The sequence below is a fragment of the Conger conger genome, chromosome 14 (genome assembly GCF_963514075.1).
Source record: "Conger conger chromosome 14, fConCon1.1, whole genome shotgun sequence".
Lineage (NCBI taxonomy): Eukaryota > Metazoa > Chordata > Actinopteri > Anguilliformes > Congridae > Conger > Conger conger.
The window spans coordinates 9,839,051-9,860,839 of NC_083773.1; the positions used below are offsets into that span (position 1 = coordinate 9,839,051).

At 41.7% G+C, this 21,789-nt stretch overlaps 1 protein-coding gene across 1 annotated transcript in view; it reads left to right on the plus strand.

The window, feature by feature from the left end:
* The first annotated feature begins 1,921 nt into the window (after nucleotides 1–1,921).
* The window catches only part of hdac11 (histone deacetylase 11), a 33,589-nt gene continuing 13,721 nt past the window's right edge, over nucleotides 1,922–21,789 (plus strand). The window contains exons 1-8 of the mRNA XM_061219732.1: nucleotides 1,922–2,107; nucleotides 2,815–2,869; nucleotides 4,052–4,200; nucleotides 5,861–5,961; nucleotides 7,268–7,384; nucleotides 15,272–15,314; nucleotides 18,849–18,925; nucleotides 19,547–19,609. Coding sequence (XP_061075716.1) covers nucleotides 2,835–2,869; nucleotides 4,052–4,200; nucleotides 5,861–5,961; nucleotides 7,268–7,384; nucleotides 15,272–15,314; nucleotides 18,849–18,925; nucleotides 19,547–19,609 — 585 coding nt within the window. The 5' untranslated portion in view covers nucleotides 1,922–2,107; nucleotides 2,815–2,834. The remainder of the gene's footprint in view (nucleotides 2,108–2,814; nucleotides 2,870–4,051; nucleotides 4,201–5,860; nucleotides 5,962–7,267; nucleotides 7,385–15,271; nucleotides 15,315–18,848; nucleotides 18,926–19,546; nucleotides 19,610–21,789) is intronic.

Sequence of the window (21,789 nt, forward strand, 5' to 3'; positions counted from 1 at the left end):
GTTGATGGCCGTCACTTTCTACCAAAACATTGCACAGTGGTACAAAATTTCAAGCTCATTGGTTGAAAAATAGTTCTAATTGCCCCAGCCAATGGTGTGGGGGCTTATTCAGATTGTTTGCGTGTAGCTGCCCAAATTTCACCAGACAAGCTATGACTGAAACTCTGTATACTATTGCTTATTATCCAAGTGAAGATCTGGTTATAAAACAATACCAGTTCACTTTTGGTAGCCACAAGCAAATTAACCATAGTTAGCTCAACAAATTTACAAATATCCACCTGATCTACCTGGTACATAGTAGCTTGCATTTGTCACTGTTAACTTTCCAAAACAGTGCATGTTGTGGTTTGAGGGTGTTTGTTGCTGCAATTCCTCTCTTGGCCATTAGGAGTCCCAAATGACCAATTGTACCTTTAAAGGTCTTACTATTCACTTAATTGTACATAGGCTGACTGTGGACATTTTCAAAATTAGATGGTCAAGAATGCTTTTACAAGTAATCAACTGAAGTTTGAACTGAACCTGCTCACTGGGAGATACAGATTTACTGCAAAATCTTAACATGCTGCAAATCATGTCTTAAAAGTATTATATACTGTATGCGAGCTGTGTATTAAATACATTTCTGATCTTCCATGTTGAGTTCAGTTAGTCGGAATAAAAAGCTTGTTTCTAGAAGTAACACTATACAGAACAATTTCGAACACATTACTGAGATCCAATTTTTTGTATATTAGACAGCATCATGCTGATAAAAAAATGTGTGCATGTTCCCTGAGATTTACAATAAAATTAGACAGATATCAAAGCATAGATATGCATGTGAGCACGTCATGAAAGCTTGTGCAGCACATGTCTCTGTGAGAGAAAATCACTGGAGCTCCACTTGAAAGTGAACAAGGAATATCAGACTTTTGACACATTTTCTTGAAGCTATTTTGAAACTTGATTAACAAACGTTACATTTTATGTAAACTGATGACACTGGCCCAACCAGAAACTGCTCATTCGCAATGAATTGTTATTGTTAACATTGAGCACTGCATTGTAATACATCTTTATGATGTGATATGACTACATTGCTAGCTAGGGATTGCATGAAGCATGATATGTAAGTTAGCCAATTTTACAAACTGTAAACATTAAAAGTTGCCAATGAAGTGATGTGCTTACAGTTACTACCTTTGTTCTTAGCCAACCATTTAGCAGAAAGGTGTAGGAAACGACCTACGGGAAAAAACACCTACATCACAAAAAAATTATCTCAATTTTGATGATCAAATGCAATCCATTCAATTGAAGAAATCCACTTTACATGACCAATTGAGAGACAGGGTATCATTGGCTTTTTTATTGTAAAAACTTATTAAAATGTATAATTTCCCCAAAACTCCTGGATCAATAACAACCGTTTGGTTGTGTTATTCTATGTTGAATTCAACTGACAAAAGCTCTTTCGCACTCAGCATGCACACTTCCGTGTGCTTCATTGCCTGGCCCCTCCCACACCTCAAATTCTCATACGCACCACAGTCGCCCAAGCCAATCTCCGGCACAAGCGGGCTAACCATCCACATGATAGACAGATCCGCGGATCAGCGGATCAGCACGCAGAACGACGCGCTCAAACACGTCACTGGCAACAATATTATGCTCAGTGTTGCTGTGAGCCATCTAGGACGGTTTCGCAGAATTCCTGGCGCACTACAGTTGAAAGTGCCCATTTACTGTCGTTATCAAGAAATAAACAAGTGAAATAAGGCTAACTATGCAAAGAAATTAAAGAACGGTGCAGAAATTCCGTTTTTAAGAAATACACGTTATGCTTAAATCCTATCGTGTCTCGTCTATTGATGCCTGGGTTCTCCATGCTGTAATCAATAGTGACGTACGATTTCTGCGTGCTAGCTCATGGAAATAAGGAACTAGGAATTAGTTGGGTCGACAGCTTGTAATTTGTAAGCACGTAAAGCGAGTAAATAGAATAATTCACAGAATAAGATATAGGTATATTTTTCTTCATGAAGCAGAATGGGCTACGCATTCATGCAAAACTGACATAACGCCATACTTAAAATGTGCCAAAAATGAATAAAGCCAGCAGGTGAGTCTTGCTGTTTTCACATAGATGGATAGCTAATGGTGCAGGTGGAGAAAGGCCACCACTGTATTACAGGCGCCGTTTCCGAAAATCGGTTCCTGCAAATAACGACAGAAAAACTGCCTGGATATTCGTTAAAAATGCACATTAACAATTACCTTTAATAAACGCAAAGACAGACAAAGGCGCACAGTAAAAGTAGCAATAGCATTGCGTATCTTGCATTACTCGTGCGCATGCATATGTTTTCTAATTTATTTTTTTTGCAAGCCCTTCGGATAATGTAGTCTATTGTACAGCACAGTCAGTGCCGTGCGCTTTTGTGTTTCAGGGAACTGCTGTAGTCACGAATAAGCTTTGGGAAGGAATCAGAGCGTGTACTGAAACGCTAAAGACGGGAACTGGCATATAATACTAGTTTTGTATTTTTTATATTGCAGAATATGTACCATAAAAATAAATGGAACTGAAAAACTCATTCAGATGCCTATTTCTGAGTCAGAGGAGACTGAGCTACAAGGTTATAGGCCTATTTCTGTGAAGCGTTCATCTTCTCAAATGAATCGTTTTAAGGATAGGAAAACCAACATGTTTCTCCATTTGAATTAGCAGGAGGAAACTCCCCATTATTTATAAGGAGTGTTAATGGGCAATGAAATGACATTTTTCGTTCTATGTATTATTTTAATATATATTTCTCTTAATTACAGATGCAAATAAACATGTAAAAATGTCTGAAAAAGAAGAAACGCAAGAAAAAAAAAGGTATGTATGTGCAAAATGTTCTCCGTTCTCATATTCTGACTTTTATAAAACAACACAGGAACTGAAGAAATTGTATTTAGAAACTTACACAATAATAATAATAATAATAATAATAATAATAATAATAATAAACTTTATTTATAAAGCACTTTTCGGGCGAGGAAGCAGCTCAAAGTCAATAAGACAAGAAAAATAAGACAATAGGAGATTCCCTACAACAAATTTCTAAAACGTTGCTCATCAATATTTTCTGTCCACACTGCGCATAAATCTGGCACCTATTGTGCACTTAAGTAGGCTAATGTAGGTTGTCATAAATATAGCCTCCCATAAATATGTGCTAGTCGATGTTAATACCAATGGGGAAACGGACACCATGCAACTAACCAAATTGATCTGTTGATTACAATTCACAAGACGCTGTAGATTTATATGGATGGATGTGAATGGGAGTTTAGCTTTGATCTCTGGCGTATGTGTGCACATCTATATTCTGGATGTATTGATTTGATTTATTGATTGATTTATTAAGATTTATTGGTTTGGCTGACATTACAATAGCTGATGGGAAAGTACTTCCAGTGCTACAGCTTTGCACAACCTCTAATACTGAATTTACTTTATGTGAATCCTGACTGATTTCATATCATATAGTGCACTCCATAAGTATCTGGTCAGGGACATTATTTTTTATTGTTTTGTTTCTGTTCTCCAGTATATTTTGTAGATTTGAAATGAATCTGTATGAGGTTGAAGTGCAGACTTTCACCCATATTGGGTGATCCTCATTGGGTGAGCCTTTTTTTAAATATGTAATTCCTATGTGGATCACCCAATATAGATGTAATATTCATTGTTTCATTTCAAAGACAAAGTACTGGATGTACTAATGTTTGGTATAGTGGTCAAAATACCGTAGTTTTTGGAGCTATGAATACAAATATTTTTCCATTTACAATAGAAATGGTCAGACTAATCCATCGAGAGTGACAATCATCTATGATTGCTTTGCCAGGGTTGCCTAAGGTGAATGAGTTGGACAGTGTTTAATCCGGCGCCGATTCAGCTGCTAAGATAGAAATTTGATGTTGCATTTTACGACTAGAGGTAGCAGCATATTGTGAAAACGTGGCAATTAACTCGGGGCCATAATTTATTATTTTTTTTTGTAAACCTTTATAGCTCCCACAGGACCGAGCTTTATATTGAGGTTCCTCCAACATGCCTACCGATCGTCTACTCCCCGGAGTACAACATCACCTTTATGGGTCTTGAGAAGCTGCATCCATTTGATGCTGGGAAATGGGGGAAGGTCATTCACTTTCTCAAAGGTATGTTGACTAACAGTGCGATGGAGATGGAACAGGAAAGGTCTCCTTGGCCATGGTGTAAAGTAATATATATATGGACAGTGTGGGAGGAGGAAAAGCGAGCAGTCACCTCAGGAAGAAATGGGTTGAGGGACGGAGGTTTTTTTGGCACTTGGAAGGGAGATGCGGTGTAGTGGAGCAGAGATAATTAGAGGAGCTGAACACCCCCGGGACCTGCTGAAGGTAGGCCGCTCTGGCTCTGAACTGAAGGTCATGGGTTGGAGCACAGCTCTGGCTGCACTTCAGATAAACGTGCAATCAGCAAAGGGGTTTTTGTTCATGCACCAAATTTGCCTATAAATAAGGTCATGCTCTGAAATGAGGTTTCTTGCTATGGTCTGTGGATAAAGTATACAGGGAGCTCCGTAATGTTTGGGATAATGACGTATTTTTTTCTTGATTTTTTTCTCTGTACTAGCTCATTTGTTATAAGATAATTCTCACACATTCTCAGCTTTTTGTTTAACCAAGTAGACAGCCTTTTTTTTCTGTGCGCCATAGACGTCTCCAGGTGCTGAGTATCTTCTCTGGCGAGGCCAGTTAAAAATGTTCCTGTTGTTTTAAAGAATGTTTTTGGCTTTGAAAAACTTCTTTGTTGTTTTAGCAGGATGTTTGGGATCATTGGGCCTCAAGCAGGAAGCACTCGTACAAATAGATTTGTTCTTAAACTTGTTGCATTCTCCAATATTTCTTTCTTTGGTAGGAACACCATTTACAAGCGGTCCAACCTGTTCTGCCAATTACATAAACACACATTCCATTCATCTTCTATGGAGAGTCTTGCACTGCAGAACCTCAGATCAAACTTTCAAACAAGGGGAGGGCCTCGAGATCATGTGGTGAAAAGACAAAAATGTGTTTGCGTGTGGCCCAATGTCTTGCTGTAGGATGAAGTGTTGTCCAATGAGTTTGGAGACACTGGAGCTGATGAGATGCTTCTGTAGACTTCCAAATTCATCTGCTGCCACACTCAGCAGTGACATCATGACTAAATACAAATGAGCCATTATCTCTGGTGGCCCTACATCACGGGTGCGATTAACTAGTGGTTTGCATCTTGCATTTTAGCTTCGGTAGTCATGTTCATGAAGTCTTCTGCGGACAGTAGGTGCTGACACATCCACTCCTGCCTCCTGAAGAGTGTTTCTGATCCATTGGACCAGTGTTTGTGGTTTATTTCCCAAACATTTTGGAGCACAACAGAATTAATTACAAAGAAATGCAAATATTAAGTTGGAAATATAAAAGAAAATATGATGTGCAACATTGCACTTGACATGCAGATTCTCCTAAATGCCCTTATGTATAGTAAGTATTTATTTATAGTAAATAGTAAATATAGTGAATAAAAATATAAGTCTTGTGTATATCACATTTAGTTGAAGCAGCAAATCCACCTATCATGCAATCACATTGTGTTCTCTCAAGCAACCTGCAAGGCCAGGCTCAGAAGCCTGTAAGATCAGTTAATGATCAGGATTCAGATCAGGAATTTTGTGTGAAAAATGTACAGTAAGTCTGTTTGATGAGGTGAACAGGTGAAGGTGGGGTTCATGGGTCTGATGCATGGTTCATGGCTATTTTTGTGCTGTTTTTGGATGACACATCTGCTGTGTTTTAGAGGAGCAGTTTATTACGGATGGAAACATTGTGGAAGCCCGGGAAGCGACCGAAGAAGACCTTCTTGTCGTTCACACGAAACGCTACCTGAACAAACTGAAGGTACCGTAGAATAGCACTTTCTTTTCACTCTCAGTGCAGTCTTCATGTGTGCTGAATGGCTGCATGCGCCATCATTGGTACTTGGTCATCCACCTCAGCTCCATGTTTCCGCTTTTGTGTACTGTTGGGAAAAAAGTCAACGCAGAATATCAACGTAAAGGGATGGAGATTTAAAATGAAATTGAGCAACTTTTGCTTGTCATTTCTCAAGTTTATTCTGTGCATAACTTACATTTCATTTTGGGGAGTTACAGCCAAGCACAGTTCACTGGATATGTGCATGGCTTATTTCGGATTTAAATAATTTGAACTTTTCCACAGGAAACAAATTTCAGGAAGGGAAACCAACTGAAATTAATGCTACTGACTGGTTAAGTCATCACACTGTGGTGCAGGTGATATTATTTTACTTTTGGTTTATCCTCCTGTATTGTAGTGCGTAGCCCCACAGGAGAGGCACTGTAGACGGGAAACAAATTAAAATTACCTGGATTATCCCTACAGACTCTGATGCACACTCTAATCAGTCAGGTCATAATGTTTTCTACAGCTAGCTTCCTGCCAAGCATCTTTTGTATGCATGAGGCATGTTCTCATCACTTAAATAAATGGTAAATGCAATATTGGGCAAATAACAATGCGTAGGAAATTTCAAATGTGTATATGGTTGATGTTTTTGGTGATTTTTGCTTTGTATTAACCTAAAGTAGTCATTGTTTCATATCCTTACTCCTAATTTCCTGATTCTCCCTTTATTAAAAGTGACCATTTTGTTCTTTGTCCAGTAGGAACATCAGAACCTCACATGAAATTAGTTCATATTTCACACTTATGAAGACAACAATATATTTATTCTCTCTCTTTTACTGCATGCAGAACCATGTCTTGGAGGGCTCAAGAGAGGTATCCCAGTATTCTGCTGTGATTGAAAATATTCACTTTTTGTGCATCAGAGTTGATACATGCAACAGTATTTTCTTTTCCTTTAACGTCTTGCTAGCAGTAATGCCATTCAGTTGCCTCCCGTGTCAGATCTTCCTTCAAAACCCGAGATGGGCTTCAACCCTGAAGTATTATTCCTTCTCCCATAGTGCTTCCATTTTTCAAGACCTTTAGACATTCGTGCCATTTTATTTAAGTTTTTTTGTGTGACTTATGTTATATGTGTACTTGCTTTTTGATGTTTGTATTAACTACACGTTATGGTTTTTACAGTAGGAAGAACCAGGGTTATGTCTGTGAGATATTTGTTTGATGTTTGGAGCCACATTTACGCAGACCGGTATGTGTTTCCTTTTATTTTCAGTGGTCTGTGGTGGTGGCCACCATCACTGAAATCCCTCCCCTTCTCTTCCTGCCCAACTTCCTGGTTCAGAGGAAGGTCCTGAGGCCCCTACGCACACAGACAGGGGGGACGATCATGGTAAGTCACTGGTAACACTGTCACTCTTTTCCTTTTTGCTTTTACCCTTACATCCTTGGACCTGCCTTGTCCTTTGGTGTCAACTTTGATGCATTACTGCACACAGCTGGGCCCTGGAGAGGAGTGGGGGGTGTTAGGAATAATCGAGGTGTGTGTCATGTAAGGGATAATACCTTATGAATGAGTCAGTTATGAGGAAATGTGTTTTACTTTTTACTGCAATTATTTCCTCATAACTGACTCGTTCATAGGGTATTATCCCGCTTATACCACGGCTAACTTGCGAAAGTAATGTAGCTATGGGCAATTTTAGTTTCTGAACAAATGTATTAATTGAAACGCAATGGGAACAGTCCCTGTTGCTGAGAAAAAATAATTCACGTAGCCTAAAAGTGCCTGCTGCAAGTAAAAGCCAACTGGTTCATCGCCGAAGAAAGGCTCACTAGCTCACCATTGGCGAAAGGAAGTACAACGTTAGGCTACCGACACATTCTTCTGTTGAGATTTACAGCACAGCTATCAAAATCAGCTGGCATGTCTTGCAGCCAGTCCCGCAAAACACATAAAAATTATTACAAATGTCACGCTTTATGTCATTCACGCAGAACATCGGTGTACTGAATATATTTTAGCATCTCGGGGCCTTCCATGTCTTAAGTTTATTCCTCTACGCTTGCAGCACTGTCTGTTGTTTTACGGAGTGAATTACTGACAGTAGACGTTTGATCATTCTCTCCTCATTCACACATGTGTTCTAAGTAATTGTAATGCAATTATTGCTGCTTAAGTTAAAACGCTCGGTTACATTATGTTTGAAACATCTCCCATGGTCATCTTTCCGACAATGTAAAGTGTAACTCAATGCAATGTAGTCTACAGTAACATATAGTTGTCACCAGGTTGGCTATAACCGGACTACTTGCATGAATTAGAAATCCATTGTGTATGATGTAGCACGCATTGATATTTGTTGTTTATTTTCTCTGAAAAAATTCTACACACCTGTTCCATCTGTTCTCGTTAGCAAGGTAATACGAAATTAATGCATACCCACGCAGCACATCTCCACCAATCAGAATGCCGTATTTGCCCTAGGTGGTCGGTTATTTTTCAGGGCCGTGGTGTAAATGGTTTTAACACATGATGCTGAGGCGAAGAACCACTGGTTGTGAAGACGAAAGATGATAGGAGTCATTAAAGTTTTGGGACAGTTTGCCCTGAAAATATGATAAAATTTTTTGCTGGCACTACTTACAAAGTTTGCTAGGCTTGCTGCCATTTCAGCGACATGACCCAAGCTATTTGTGTGTTAAATGGTTTTAAAGCACACCTTGCAGCCAGTCAGAATCAAGTATTCATAGACCATTCACCATGCCATACTACAGTACTTGCACTTTTTGTGGCACGCATGTAAATTATGGTCAGATGTTTATTCCAGCCATCCATCCATTATCTTAACCCGCTTATCCTGAATAGGGTCGCAGGGGGGCTGGAGCCTATCCCAGCATACATTGGGCGAAAGGCAGGAATACACCCTGGACGGGTCGCCAGTCCATCGCAGGGCCCACACACCATTCACTCACACACTCATACCTACAGGCAATTTAGACTCTCCAATCAGCCTAACCTGCATGTCTGGACTGTGGGAGGAAACCGGAGTACCCGGAGGAAACCCACGCAAACACGGGGAGAACATGCAAACTCCACACAGAGAGGCCCCGGCCGACGGGGATTCAAACCCAGGACCTCCTTGCTGTGAGGCGGCAGTGCTACCCACTGCACCATCCGTGCTGCCCAGATGTTTATTACACCTGTAAATCTACAGTACGGTGCAAAAGTCTTAGGCACCTGTATATCATTCTGTACAGATAAGATTCTTTCAATTCAATCAAAGGTCCTAAATAAACATACTATACATTTTACTCAACATTTTAGTAATTTGGCAGAATAGTTAAAAACTGAATCAAGTCAATATTTTCTGTGACCACCCTTCAGCCTTAAAACTGCATCACTTCTCTGAGATAGCCAACGCTGTCCTGCAGTTCTATAAGACAATCAGCAGGGAGGTTGTTCCAAGCATGTTGGAGAACTTGCCACAGTTCTTCTGCAGACTTTGGTTGGCTCCTTGCTTCTGATCTCAGACAGCCGTGATCAAGTTTTTATGTAAAAAGTAGTCAATTGCTTACAGTAATTTTGAAATTCAATACAAAAATGTTATATTTTGGAAAATTAATATTTGGAAATCTCATGTGTTCTACTAACACACACAAAAAAATAAACATATATATATAATGAAGTCTAGGGTGCCTAAGACTTCTGCACTGTACTGTATATATTCCCACTTACAAAAACGCGCGCGCGCACACATGCGCATAGATATTCTGCCTACACAACAGCCTCCTTCGAGAAAATCCCCTTATCAGCTGGGAGCGTCTGATTGATGGGCTTAAGATGGGAAAGGCTGTTTCACGCTGTGTGTCTTCTGCTTTATTTTCCACATTAAATGCTCTTGTTATAGGAGCGTTCATTGCCGGTGTTTACGTCTCCCCAGACGCCGTACATAACAGGCTTAAGATCTCCATTCATCCTCCTTCTCTTCCCTCGGTCTCAAGGTGTACAGTCCAGATCCTCAGTGTGCAAAAAAATAAATGCCGCTGCTCTCAGTTTAAACAATTAATCAATCTTCAGGTCTGAATGTGACTTCTGTGGTGTATTGTGTTTTAGATTCCATGGCGTATTATTGCCGTGTTTTACTTAAAAAAAAGAAAGAAAAAAAAAGCTATTACAACTGCGAATGTGTTATGCAACTCAATTTCTGGGCTATTGCAGGAAGGAAAATATCCCGGGGAAAGCAATCTGCTTGAGAGGCTGGGAACATCTCGGGTGGAGGAAGTGTGAGGGTTTATGCAGATACTGGGACCTGAGGTACATGACAGCAAACGTGCTGTTTGAAATTAATTCAGCGACAAACAGATTACTTATTAATGGTTTTACCTTGAAGCCAATTATGAATCAGCCCTGTGCACCAATCGTGACGACACTGATGGATCATCGATAGCTGAAAAATGTCATCCGGATTGCGAACCAACTGGTCTGCAAGTCTTGGTTTCAAGAGTCTGTGAAAATAATATAACCATACTCTTATAACTGTTGGTGAAGCTCTTCATCTTTATGAAGCAGGGGTTCATAATGAAGAGCCCTTAATGTTTAATAAGCTTCTCATGAACTCCAAACCTAATTTAAACTCCGTTTTTAAACTAAGCTGTCATACAAACCCCTGAATGCATTTCACCATCTCCAACTCTGGATTGAGGTTATATATAATAGTGTTCATGCTAGATACAGGAAGTTGAAGGGCTCACTATATTTCTTGTCTGAAACCCTAAAATTATATAAACTAATCATCTCATTATATAAAAATAACGGAATTTCTCCTGGACTGCCACCAGAACATAATTTTATGGGACGTTTGGGACTCCTCGCATAAATAATTAATTTTTGCAGGGAGTCTGAAATGAAGTGTCCTTAAACTTCTAATTCATCGGAGAGGAGCAGTATAACATAAAAAAGTAAAAATGGAAATACGAAATGGAGAGTTCTCTCCCCTCGAGATGGATTTCTTCCTGCCGTCTGAATCCTGACGGCACTGTGAGGGACAGCTTAAGAACGGTTTCTCCTCCAGCTTCCTGTTGATTTATGTTTTGGGGAAATGTGCCAGGTTGCAGATTGGCGGCAGCGCCTGGTCCTGTGACTGTGTTGCTCATCGCCCTCCTGGGCGTCCGTCCTCCTGACTGTGTTACGGCGCTGCTGTGTCGCCCCTCTCAAACACGCGGGTGCCCTGTGCGCACGACTCCGCTACTGCGTCAGGTGACCACTCGCGTGGGTGCCACGGCGACTGCGACCATGTAACCCCCCCCACCCTCCAGCCCCTGTAAGGCACACTGCTGCCATCTTGGCCTGTGAAATTGTAATTACACCAGCGATTACATTGCGCTCGATCATCTTCCCGTCACGCGGTGCTCGCGCACGGTCAGACTTTTCGCCCCACGCGCCGTCGGCATGGACGGGGGATGTGTTTGTCTTCCAGCGCGTTAAGCCTTTAATGGGCCTCTTCCTCTCAGATATGATTTCTCTGTGTTCAGCAGAAGCCAAGGCCGTTCCTGGCAGATCACGTTGACTTATCGTCAGGAAGTCGGTCAGCTGCCCCACGCCGAGGGGTTCTTAAGGTCTCCGGATCGAAGGCACACAAAGCCATAAAACAGAAGGAAATGGAATGGTCGACCCCGTCTCTGTCAGCATGTATTTGTTCTCGCTGAATATCCACCGCGCAGCGGAATCACAGAACCTGTCTTTGAAAGTAATGCTTTAGCCTCTGCTGACAGTGAGTGAGGTTGTATGAACCTTTTAAATCAATAGTAAATACAATGATTCTTTTCAAATCAGTCAGTCAGTGATTATAAATGACTCGGAGTCAGAGGGTTCGATCCTGCCCTGGATGTGTTGAAGTGTCCTTGAGCAAGACGCCTGACCCCCAATTGCTCCTGATAAGCTGGTTGTTGCCTTGCATGGCAGCCAACTGCTGTTGGTGAGTGATGGTGTGTATGAATGGGTGAATGAGGAGCGTCAAGTGTATAGCACTTTGGATAAAGGCGTGATATAAATGCCAACCATTTACCATTTACATTACATTACAATAATGGCATTTGGCTGACGCTCTTATCCAGAGTAACGTACAGTTTATTAGTCTTAGCAGGAGACAATCCTCCCCTGGAGCAATGCAGGGTTAAGGGCCTTGCTCAAGGGCCCAACAGCTGTGCAGATCTTATTGTGGCTACACCGGGGATTGAACCCCTGACCTTGCGGGTCCCAGTCATGTACCTTAACCACTACGCTACAGGCCACCTATTTACTAGTTCCAGCATCGCTAGCGCCCTGGCACCATTGCTTTGGTCTTTTCTAATGCATACAATCATTTGCTAAACGTTATATCAAAGAATGTAATGTACACAACTAAAAGTCAGCACTGGCGACGGCCTAAAATGAATCAAAGCAGGGCTGCCCCATGCAGCAAAAAGCCTCTTTCCTCAGAAAAGCTGGTTGCGCTCTGTCTCCCGTGAACCCAGCGTGACTGCGTATTAGCCCTGGCAGACGCATCCGAGGGGGGGAGGGGGGCCTGACGCGAGAGGTGCGCGGCAGACAGGAGACCCGTGCGCTAGCGGCGTGTTTCAGACGAGGCCAGCGCCCCGGCCGTGGTTTAATAGCCCCATCTTAATGCGCAGACACGCCCGGACGCCGCTCACCGCCGGGGGATTAGGCTCACCGATGCCGGGCGTGCGACAGAGCCAACCGGCTTCAGCTCCCGGTGTTCTTCATCAATGCAGAATGTGTGTCTGACCTCATCCTCGGGTTTTTACATGCCCTGCATTCCACCTCCCCTTACCTCCGGGAAAACCTGCTCCTGCTTATGGATCTGTAGCCTTACCCTGTCCTGTTGTTGAAATGTTTTCACTGTGAAATAAAGCACAACAAATACAAATAATACTGACTGAGCAGTAGTAAGAACATGATGTACCCGGCCGTAACAGTATCACTGTTGACATTTACATTGACTTACGAATAAACGCTAGTGTTTGCAAGTTCAGCAGTTTATCGAGAAAACGTCCTCGCGAAACACAGACGTTTGTCATACTCTGGAAAATGTTGGAATAATATGCTGTACTGAAATGTAGAAGAAATAATGAGGCAAAGCATTTATTTTATGCTGCCATGCTCATGAAAACCAATTCGGAAATACTTCAAATTTCCGATATGCCACCAGAATGTGATAGATTGCCAATCATACCATAATGTAAACTAATTTTAATTTAATATTAATGCGCCGTTACGCTGTTAAGTGCATGTTACCGCAGTGATTGAGTTTTAAGTTTTAAGTCTTGTGTATGTAGACACTGAGCTGTTAGGAAAGCTTCTATTTCAGTGATTATTTTTACTGTAGGATTCTATGACGTACTAGAACACAGCTTTCAAATCCTTATATCCTCCTTTCACATATGAGCCCATTTGTTGTGCAGATTTGGTCTCAGGTAGATTGATTTTATGATGTGCATTTATCTGCTTCAGTCTCATCATAGGCTTTGTATGTACATAAATACTACAGGCTGTTATATATTACTGCCTACCACTCCACTCAAGCACAGTGCCCCACTCTGGCTAGACATGTGAACTGCAGCAGCACAAATCTTGCACGGTAATAATCTATAGTAAGCTCTCATGACTGAATTACAGGCTCTCGGTCATCAATCATCAACTCTGGCCGTTGAATCTAAATCCAGCCCTGGATTTCTTTTCTCTGAAGTAATTAGTGGCAGATGGGTTCCCCCACTGAGTCAGGTTCTGCTCAAGGTTTATTCCTGTTTCCCAGAGAGTTTTTCCTTGCCACTGTTGCCCGAGGTGTACTCTTGGGGGCCAGTACTCTGTAAAGCTGCTTTGTGAAAAAAGCCCCTTTGTTAAAAGCACTATACTAATAGAAATTGATTGATTGATTGATTGATTGAATTAGTGCTACTGAATGTCTAAACCTGACTTCCACGTAAAGGGAAGGTGGACATCAGCAGTTTTCAGCGCTCAAGGACTGTGAGTTGCCAGTCCCTGGTCTAGGTTGTATTTTCGGCCATTTTCTCAGCAAACGGTGCAGAACTGGCAGGTGAGCCGGCGGGCATGGAGAACCCCAGCGGCACGAATCCTTTCGCTGCGCGCGCTGTGTCTGTGATCTCAATAATGGCCGTTACAAAGGGGTTTCATCTAATGCTAGTCATCTCCCGTCCCCCACAGCGAAACTCCCAAATCAAATGACTGCGGCAAACATTTCTAACAGCAGCATTTTAGAATGCGGGATCAATCCTTATTGAATTTTTTTACACTTGAAATACAAAGCACAAACATCGGCGATGATAACATTTCTCCCGTGCCGTGCTTCCCTGTCCGCACATATATCTCAGCCCTGCTGAATCGATAGTTTTCAAGTTGTTTTATTAGTTCAGCTGTACCCGCTCCCGCCGGTACAAAGTAGGTCTTTTGGCTTTTTTTTTTCTTGTTTGTCTGGTTTGAATTCCTGAAAGAAAAGATGTCGTCCTTCCCTCGCCTCGGAGACCGTCGTGAAAGAGGGATGTCTGCTTTGAATCGGCTTAGTGACGGATCGCGTCTGCTTTCCGACTGATCGGTGGTGAAGTGTCAGCCCGTGTGTGTCAGCAGAACGCCTGGTGTGTGTGTGTGTGTGTGCGTGCGTGCGTGTGTCTGAGGTGATGTGAAAACTGGAATGAGACGCAGTGCAGTCCACTACCTTTTGCAGCACCCCTGAGTGATGTCTATCACAGCACCCGAGCCATTACTGTCAGCCTAAGTAGACGTACGGCTCATGTTGCCGTTTGCGCGCTGGGTTTTGAAGAGCTGCATTGTAGCTATGTCGTAAATCGGGGTGAGAAGTTTCACGCGACAGTGTAATGCAGCTTCCAAACTGAGGCCTATGAGTTAGCCTTAGCGTAGCTTTCAGATGAAGAACTTTGGGAACCTCTGCTCTTCTGCAGCCATGGTTACAGTGTGTGAAGCTGAGTCTATACCTCAGGGTTGTGTGTGTCTGTCTACGGGCGAAACGAGAGCGCTAATGGTTCCTCATTAACACGTGCGTAAACATGGCGTGTGTAATAAGCACGGGTTGAATTATTTTTCAGTGCCTTGCCATGGCTGTTGACCCCAGTGTTAAACAAGCGCAATTATCCCCTCATAATTATTTGTCTCCCCAGTTACCATACAAATGAGCGACTTCTCGTCAGGCTCGGAGTGCATTCCTGTCACGCTGTCAGTTAACCGCTGGCTTTTTGTTCTCTACAGGCTGGAAAGCTGGCCATAGATCGAGGATGGGCCATAAACGTGGGTGAGTTGAAATACACTGCATTTGTTCTGTGACTGTTTTAGGCATGTAAAACAATCCATCTTCGTGGCCTGCTGAGGTGTGTGTGTGTGTGTGTGTGTGTGTGTGTGTGTGTGTGTGGAGGGGGTGGGTGGGTGCTGTATGATGTAATGTGCAAAGAAATGGATATGGAGTGGATTTCTTCCCATTAATTGACTATACAATATGGCACCAGATTTAATGCATCACAGATTATAGCTAATGCACTGTCAACTATTTCTCTTTCAAGAACTAGAGCCTGTAGGTTTTTCTGTCATGGGAGTTTACAGCATGATTCTGCTGTGTGACTTATACACTTACAAAGCTTTGGCTATCATAACTTAATCCACAGCCATTTCACTGGTGTGTAAAGGGTTATCCATAACAGCTTTTCACTGCACTGCCAACAAACACAATAATAAAAGAACCTGACATATGGGTGTACTTTCAGAGTGATCTTCAGTATCAAGCCTTTGATTTGCTGGGGTGCCTTTAACACTTATATTCATTGCCTGGTTTTATTTGCATTGTAATATCATGTCTCTTGTGTTGTAGACCGTGAACTTTGAGAAATATTTTTAAACCTCAGAGGTTTGTTGATTTTGTAGCTGCTTTATCACATTGATTTGACGATTGTGTGACTTAAAATTAGACTTGCACGAATAGGTTTTACTATTTAAATTTTTACATTAAGGCAGATGCTGTTTTGCAGAGTGAGTTGCCCAACTGACTTTTTACGTGGAATCCATTTTGTACAGCTGGATAAGTGTTGAAGTCATTTTAGGCTTAGTACCTCGCTCAAAGGCACACGTGGGAGTGCCTTTGCCAAAATGTATAATGGCTACATATCCACAGAGTGTCTGCAGGTAAACTTACCTTTATGCTCACTGTGGTATTATTGAATACTTTAAGAGATAGGTTACCTTCTGGAGTTTTATAATAATATGTCCGTTTTATTATATATTTAAGATTTGCTGAGGCAGTTTGTTTGTGTGCAGGGAGAAGCATATTTTTAAGTTTCTGATGGCTTGCTGGTAATACATTCCCCTTTAACTTTCCAGTAGGACCAAGGTTTTGAATTTGATGCGAGCAGACACAGTTAGCCAGTGGAGGGAGGGAGAGAAGGGGAGTTTTCTGAGTGTTTGGCGGTTATAGATCAGACAAGCATCAGCTTCAGGATGAGTTGCAGAGATCTAATTTGGCAATTCCACGGTAACCAGTGGTAAAGTCCCGTACAGTTACATAAGAGACTGACTTGCTTTTATAACCCTCAGGAGGAACCGACTCTTATCAGTCTGTATTATGTAGCTGTATTGGGCTTTAATATCAGTTGGAATTGCCCTGATGGTGAGGGAGTTGCAGTAGTCCAGATGGGAGATGATGGCCTAAGAGCAGTGTTGAGTAGGTAGTGAGGTAGGAGTGGATATTGCACAGGAGGAATCTGCACCCCTGGCAAACTGCCATGAGATCTCAGAGAGGCATCGTTTGTTGTCCAGTACCTCTAATAAAGTTTCCATCCAAATGTTCTGCAGATAAAAAAAAAAGTCTGTGAAAATACTTTTTATTTTGAATTTCAGGCTGATTTTCAGGTTACACTCAAGTTGCCCAAGTTCAAAATTAGCATGAAAATAGTTGATGTAGACCCCACTACTGGTTACTAATAGACTATGCTGTGGTGCCATCCAGGGTGGAGGATAGGTCAGCAAGGGAGAAGGACTTAGCTGGGAAGTGAAGGGAAGTCAGTTTTTGCCTAGTTGAGATTTAGTTGATGATTTGTCATCCAGCTTGAAATTTTAAATGAATACCTTCAGGTATGGTTGCTAGGACCAGGGTACGGGGGGTTGTATTTTGTCAGTCTAGCAGTGATAAGACAGGCCATGGAAAGACATGACAAAACCAAGACACTTTGTATAGAGAGTAGAGAAGAAGATTTATAAAAATTTGTAGTGTACAGGTGTTTTAACTTGACTATAATTTTTTTGGTGAGTTTACTTAATTCATTATTTCAGTTTTTAACATTGTAATGAATTTCTTATTTCCAGTGTGGAAAGTTTTCTTTAATTTTACTTTGATTATGCATAATTGTCACTTGTCTGTTCTCAGGTTTTTTTGAGCCTGGAACAATTATTTTTGTTATGCAGTTAGTAGGAAGGAAATGACATTTGTACAGATCCATCTGGTGCACAGTGGAGTTACGGCGTTCATCCGGTGAAAAATAAATGTTTGGATAATTACTGTACAAACTTTTGTCTTCATGAATGCAGCTGTGAAATAGTCTTTGGTATCATTCTGTCTGTAGTCAAGGCGACATGAGCTCAGGATGTAAGAGCGGTCGTCTGGCAGTCGGAGGGTTGCCGGTTCGTTCCCCTGCCCTGTGTCAAAGTGTAAGGTGCAAGATACCTAACCCTCAATAGCTCCTGACAAGCTGGTCAGTGCCTTGAATGGCAGCCCATCGCTGTTGTTGTATGTATGAATGGGTAAAAGAGCTATACCTGTAAAAATGGCAGTCCCATTTGTCATTTACCAAATAATACAAGTATACACAGGCAGAAAACAAAGCTGTTTGGATTGGATTGTAACACACTGTATTTTCTGCACATAAATAAATAATAAATATTGCAGTTGATGAGTGAAATCATTTGAAGGCACTGAAAGGTACTGTCCTTTTAGGTGCCGTATCTGCTGCGTTGCTGCTGTTTATGTGTTAGTGTTTGTGTTCCCTGCACTCACTTCCCTTCAGCATTCCCAGCTTATCCGTGTCTGCCGTTTGCCAAGCGAGAGGGTAAAAGAGTCTTTTCCCTGCCACTCCTGCTGGCTCAGCCGTTCTCCTGATTGCTTGCTGCTTATTCAGGAAACGGGCCGCTGTTGTTTTGCATTGATAAACATTACTTTAATAAGCAAAAGAGGGCTGTTCATTCGAAGCCTCTGTCATCCGCGTTCAAGTCTATTTTGCCGCAAGGATGAGCTGTAATTGAGGTATGTCCACGGTGAGTTGAGTGGCTTATCAGTGAAATGTAAACGGTTCTAGCGCCCCTCCTCTCCGCCATGGCTCCAGGGTTAAAATACACGCTAAGTGAGCAGTGTCGTGTGGAGGGGAGGGTAGGGGGAGAGCCGAACCCAAATACATTGACGTACGACCAATTTAAATGTGCCATCGCCCAGGCTTCGATTCCCATTGAACTCCGATCTCATATCCCAGCAGCCACCGGGCAAACACCCGTTCCGGTGTCACCGCGCGCCTAGTTATTTCACGGGAGGATAAGCTCCATTCTTCACAAACGCCGATATACTCAATAGCTTTCAAAAGGGCCAATTATGTGTGTTTGGAATAATGGGGCAGGTCTGAATGGTCCCTGTAGCTTGGCTGACAGGGCCGAATGGCCGGCCTTGGTCCCTGTAGCTTGGCTGACAGGGCTGAATGGCCGGCCTTGGTCCCTGTAGCTTGGCTGACAGGGCTGAATGGCCTTCCGTGGTCCCTGGAGCTGGGCTGACAGGGCTGAATGTGTGCTTCTCCCTCAGGAGGAGGCTTCCACCACTGCTCCAGCGACAAGGGAGGGGGCTTCTGCGCCTACGCGGACATCTCACTCGCCATCAAGGTACGAGTGACACTCGGTGAAAGGTGTGTGCTATCACAGACCTGTTATAATGGTGCACACTATCACAGACCTGTTATAATGGTGCACACTATCACAGACCTGTTATAATGGTGCACACTATCACAGACCTGTTATAATGGTGCACACTATCACAGACCTGTTATAATGGTGCACACTATCACAGACCTTTTATAATGGTGCACACTATCACAGACCTCTTATTATGGTGCACACTATCACAGACCAATTGTAATGGTGTGCACTATCAGACCTCTTGTGCCCTCCAACTGTGATATAAATATTTTCACATCACACAGCACAGTGTGCTGTGAATTTAAAGGAGAGTTACAGATGTGCTGATTATTATGCAATTAAATGAGCATTTAGAATTAGGAAGATCTATTGAGCACAGAAAAGTATTTGAAACCAAAATAATTACGTAATCGACCCAGGTTTGATAATTTGCTAATGTATGTTGAGAAGGAATTTTCACTTGAAATTGCAAGACATTCTTTAATCAATAACATTATTTGTCATGAACCCATCCAAGGGCTGTTGAAAGTTTGGTAATTCTGCTCTACAAGCTGATGACTGGCCATCTCTCTTATCTGCATTCCTCAGTTTCTGTTTGAGAGGGTGGAGGGAGTCTCCAAGGCAACCATCATCGACCTCGATGCTCATCAGGTGAGCCACAGTCATTTTTCCTCCCTAATGGGCAATGAGAAATACTGCAGAAGAATTGACACAATCGACAGGATAATGTCCCTGTTTAGAACCGGTGTCAATGCCACATCTCCCCGGTTCCTGTGACAGGCTGTGGGTACTTTCAGACCCAACACCACTTCTGCTGTACAAAGCTGTGTATAAGAGGGGGTCGTAAAAAAATATCCTGTAATCGATGGCTGCAGTAATTTGAGAAATTTTGTTTGTGTTTACTTGAAAAAAGGGATGAGTTTGTGCGTAGAAACTTCCTCACTGAAATACAGTGGAGAAGTTTCAGAGTAATGGGAAAATGCTGTTTCCCTGCATGAAGCTCTGACGTGTTTATTTTTCAACTTGTAACTTATTGCTTTCCGTTTGCCTACAAATTCCAGAAAGCATATTTGCATAACTGGAGAAAGAACAAGTCAAATTGCAAAAATATTTTTTCCACTTAATTTACTTATTGCTGTGCACGCCGCTATATATAGAATATATACAATATATTTGAAAATTCGAATAATTTTTCTGTTTTCCATCTTGCATAGTTCATGTGTTCATTGTTTTCCAAAAGGACTGCATAACAAGTAGTTCAATGACCAGATAAAAGTTAAACGTTGCAGCAGCATTTACACAGCAACGCATGATTTCTGAGTTACTTTAATTAACTATCGATTCAAATAAACTACCAGGCTTTGCCTCTCACTTGTGTAGCAAATAAGTCAAGTAGATTAAAATTCCCTAATGTTCTGGGCTTCCGGTGAACTGAGCATCCCCATTAGAGTCGTAGTTTAGTTTAACCCTGCTTAAACAGCAGTCCTGAATTTCATGAGTGTGGCCTCCCTTGCCCTGGCAGATACACAGTATATTATCCCATGTTAATTCAACTCCCAATTCCCAGTCTCTATTGGACTCAAATGTACTCTGAAAGAGTTGATTTAAGACTAAATATTTTGCTGTGTAGAGTTGACTTTGGATTGGGTTGCATTGGAGGTCAGCTTTGGGGAAAGCATTTGTCTGTTAGTCCTGATGGAATTCAAACCGAGGAGAATAATTCTACACGGCCAATGCAATGTTTACTGGACGTGTGTGCTTGGTTAGGTGTAAGGCCAATTAAGATTCCACTTGTGATGCTGACCTTTCCTTACGAGAAATAATATGATAGGTTGGGCTTACATTTATTCTTTCTCACTGAAAATAGCTAAAAAAAATAATATCCCAGAGGGTTTCATTTATTTCAGGTTTTATTTATTCATGTAACTGTGAAAACTGCGAAAAATTAGACGCACATATGACACGATGAATTTCAGCCTATGAATTTCCATTTCAAAATGTGTTTTTGATTCTGAAAGTTCAGGCTTTTCTTTTAGTTTGCTTTGTGAATTTGCTAATACATAGGGCCAGATTTCCTAAGTCTTTTGCAATGATTTGCAGGCGCACATACAGTATGACGCATTCTGCTTACAAAACATGCGTCTTATGTGGCAAACTGGAGTGCAGGGCTGGAAACGCAGCATGTGTGTGATCTAGGCGAGTCATCGCAAGCTGTGCTTCTCTCCGTAATTACATATGCATATGCATTTTTGGGTGGACCGCGCAAATAAAGCTGCGAATCTTTAAATGATCTTGCAACAGATTATGAATATTAAATATTATTTAATGATGGCATTTTATTTTATTAATTAATGAAAAGAACCAATGAAAAGAACTCATGCGAAGCTAGAAAACTATGACTGTACTATGAATGTGACTATGAGAAATTACTGAAATAATGTGCTGAAAATAATGTGTAGTTACCAAGTAGCAACCACAGTAGCAAGTTTAAAAAATAATTGTGCTTCTATAACATTCTATAAAATAAATTATGTCATGGAACCTCCGACACAACGTTCCCAATTTATCCCGGCAGTAGTCCAGCCCATTGAAGTGTTACATCTCGCATTTAATTGAGAAGACAATTGCCGCCACAGCAAGCATATGTACACATTTTTGCCCTGCACTGGATACGCTTTTACGTGGCAGTCGATACGAGGAATGCGCCACGTGCAGTGAAGATATTAAATGCACTAAACATGTGTTTTAACTGCGCTGTTTAAGATATCGCAAAATACAGTTCGTACACAATCCCATTCGCCGATTGTGTAATGAGCTGTAGCCTTCGAAAA